Source organism: Musa acuminata, chromosome BXJ1-2, assembly GCF_036884655.1.
Source record: "Musa acuminata AAA Group cultivar baxijiao chromosome BXJ1-2, Cavendish_Baxijiao_AAA, whole genome shotgun sequence".
NCBI classification, from domain to species: domain Eukaryota; kingdom Viridiplantae; phylum Streptophyta; class Magnoliopsida; order Zingiberales; family Musaceae; genus Musa; species Musa acuminata.
The window spans coordinates 2,364,614-2,367,465 of NC_088328.1; the positions used below are offsets into that span (position 1 = coordinate 2,364,614).

At 50.2% G+C, this 2,852-nt stretch overlaps 1 protein-coding gene across 1 annotated transcript; it reads left to right on the forward strand.

Moving 5' to 3' along the window:
* The first annotated feature begins 599 nt into the window (after positions 1-599).
* LOC135612195 (uncharacterized) lies at positions 600-2,530 on the forward strand. Its single transcript, XM_065108147.1, has one exon. It carries the CDS (start codon positions 664-666, stop codon positions 2,359-2,361), a length of 1,698 nt encoding a protein of 565 aa, XP_064964219.1. The 5' UTR covers positions 600-663; the 3' UTR covers positions 2,362-2,530.
* The last annotated feature ends 322 nt before the right edge of the window (positions 2,531-2,852 follow it).

Here is a 2,852-nt window from a genome sequence, read left to right on the forward strand (position 1 = left end):
TTTTCAAAACTATCAAATCTCATTCTACAACTAATATTCAACGAGAATTGAAGGCGAAATTACATATCTTTACCTTCAGAGTGAGATTACACTATTTTTAAACTATTTATTAAAATAATGTAATCTCATTAAAAAAATAATATGATTTAATCTCAAAATTTGTTAAACACTTTTGCTTCGTGAAACAGAATCATTTTTATTAATTCCATGTTAATAATTTTATTAATTTTGTTAACTAGGATATTTTTCAAATTAAACAAGATTAGCCATGTTGAACTTATAAATTTTAATATCTCGTCTGATAATAATTTTTTATTGTAACAGTTAGTCTAACTAGTATAAGTTATAGTTGTCAATATCAAGGATCAAATTTCTTGTTCATCTATTTTTTCTTTACTAATTTTCAAATAATTGACAGTGGCTCATACCTAAATCTAATTTTTTTTTTTTTTTACTCTCGTGTAATTCTCAAATTCAATTCCCCCATGATAAAGGATAAGAAAATAAAATAAAAATTCACTAGGTCAAATTCAAAGCTATAAACCCGCTCAACCCCTTCTTGCTCTTCAATCACCTCTAACATCCTCCACATATAGCAAATGAACTCGCGCATCCCCTTCCCTCCCGTTCCTGTCTTACCTATTCTCCCGATTCCGCCGCCCGATGTCGGCCGACCCCGTCGCCCCGGCCGAATCCTCTGCCTTCTGGCAATCCGTCCAGCGAGCGCAGGCCGCTGTCCAATCCCTCTACCTCATCCTCGGCTCCCTCCCCGATGCAGTCGCCTCCTCCGAAAACCCCGCGGCCGCCCTCCTCAACGACGAGGCCGTCGCTCGCGAGGTCTCGATCCGTCTTCGCCGCCATGGCTCCGGCGCCGGCGATGACAACCTCTGCCGCTGGCTCTACGACACTTTCCAGTCCAACGATCCCGACCTCCAGCTCGTCGTCTTGACCTTCACCCCCACCATCGCCGGCGTCTACCTCTTGCGGGCCATCTCCCGCGAACCCCTCGCCGGCTTCGAGGCTGTGCTGCTGGCGCTGTACGCGTACGAGACCGTGATACGAGGCGGGGATCCGGAGACGGTCAACCTCCCCAATCTCGCCAACCCCAGCGTCTACCACGAGGCGAAGGCCCCGCCCAAGAAAGGCGCGGTGGAGCTCGACACAGCGGTTGTCTCCCCGGCTCTGGAGCCTTATGGCACCGTTCGGTCCACCAAGCGCGCAAGGATAGTGGGCGTGGCACTGGAGCTGTACTACAGCAAGATATCGTCCATGCCTCTCTCATCTAAGCTGGCCTTCTGCGAGTTCTGCATGGTCTGGGCAGGCCAAGATATTGGGACGAAAGCGGAAGGAGAGAGATCCGTGAGCGGGCCTGCTGGAATTGCTCCTGCTCCTGCTGCTGAGCATGTCGAAGAAGAAGCAGTAGAGGCGGCGGCGGCGGGAGAGAATGGTGGGAAAGAGGAGGATGAGGAGAAGGCGGCGTCGGCGGAGGCTGATGAGAATGGTGGGAAAGAGGAGGTTGGGGAGAAGGCGGCGGCGTCCGAGAATGGTGGGAAGGAGGAGGGTGAGGAGAAGGCGGCGTCGGCGGAGGCTGATGAGAATGGTGGGAAAGAGGAGGTTGGGGAGAAGGCGGCGGCGGCGGCGGCCGAGAATGGTGGGAAAGAAGAGGGTGAGGAGAAGGCGGCGTCGGCGGAGGCTGATGAGAATGGTGGGAAAGAGGAGGTTGGGGAGAAGGCAGCGGCCGAGAATGGTGGGAAAGAGGAGGGCGAGGAGAAGGCGGCGGCGGATGAGACTGGTGGGAAAGAGGAGGTTGGGGAGAAAGCGGCGGCGGCAGAGAATAGTGGGAAAGAGGAGGGTGAGGAGAAGGCGGCATCGGCGGCGGATGAGAATAGTGGGAAGGAGGAGGGTGAGGAGAAAGCGGCGGCAGCGGATGAGAATGATGGAAAAGAGGAGGGTGGGGAAAAGACGGCGGCGGTGGGGGCGGATGAGAACGGTGGGAAAGACGAGGGTGAGGCAAAGGCGGCGGCGACGGCGGCGGATAAGAATGGTGGGAAAGAGGCGGGTGAGGTGAAGGCGGGACGGATTCCGCTGCCGTGGGAGCTATTCCAGCCTATCGTGAGGATCGTGGGGCACTGCCTCCTGGGTCCGGCGAACCCGGAGGAGCTGAAGACCACGGCGTACGCGGTGGTGGAACGGCTGCACTGGAGGGCGACGCACGACATGAATCCGCAGGAGATTCTGGCGACGCGGAGCCTCCTCCGGCTGGGCAAGATGGGAGACGACACGATAGCGGAGCCTCAGATCTCCACCAACTCGGACGATTACTCCGAAGAGGCGTTAAAGATGAATGCACGACTAACGTAGTGGGTTTCAACGAGAAGGAAAAAGAACCATCAAATGCTTAGCTACAGCAATAGCATGGACTTAGAAATACATTTGATAGTTCCCTCTTTTTTTGTGTTTTTGTCCTTTTTGTTTTCACTTTAATACATTTGATTTTGCTTTATAAATGTTTTAGGATCTAAATGCTCATCTGGAGGAGAAAAGAAATCATTCGAGGAGAGTGATGATACATAAGTTGAGAAAAATATTAAAAGTGAAGGACATTCTTATCACAGTGCATGTTGAACTTTTCACGTGGTGGTCATCCATGTTGTCTGTCACGGGTAAAATGAGGAACTCAAAAGTATATATAACAAGTAATAAGAGTCACTTCAGAGCTCATCACTGATCTACCCATCACAATATCAGTAAGTAAAAGAAGGGTGATGGCAAATTTATCATCAAAGACAAAAAATAATAATAATAATAATAATAATAAGATTTCCAGAACAACTGGAGTGTTTTGACGTGAT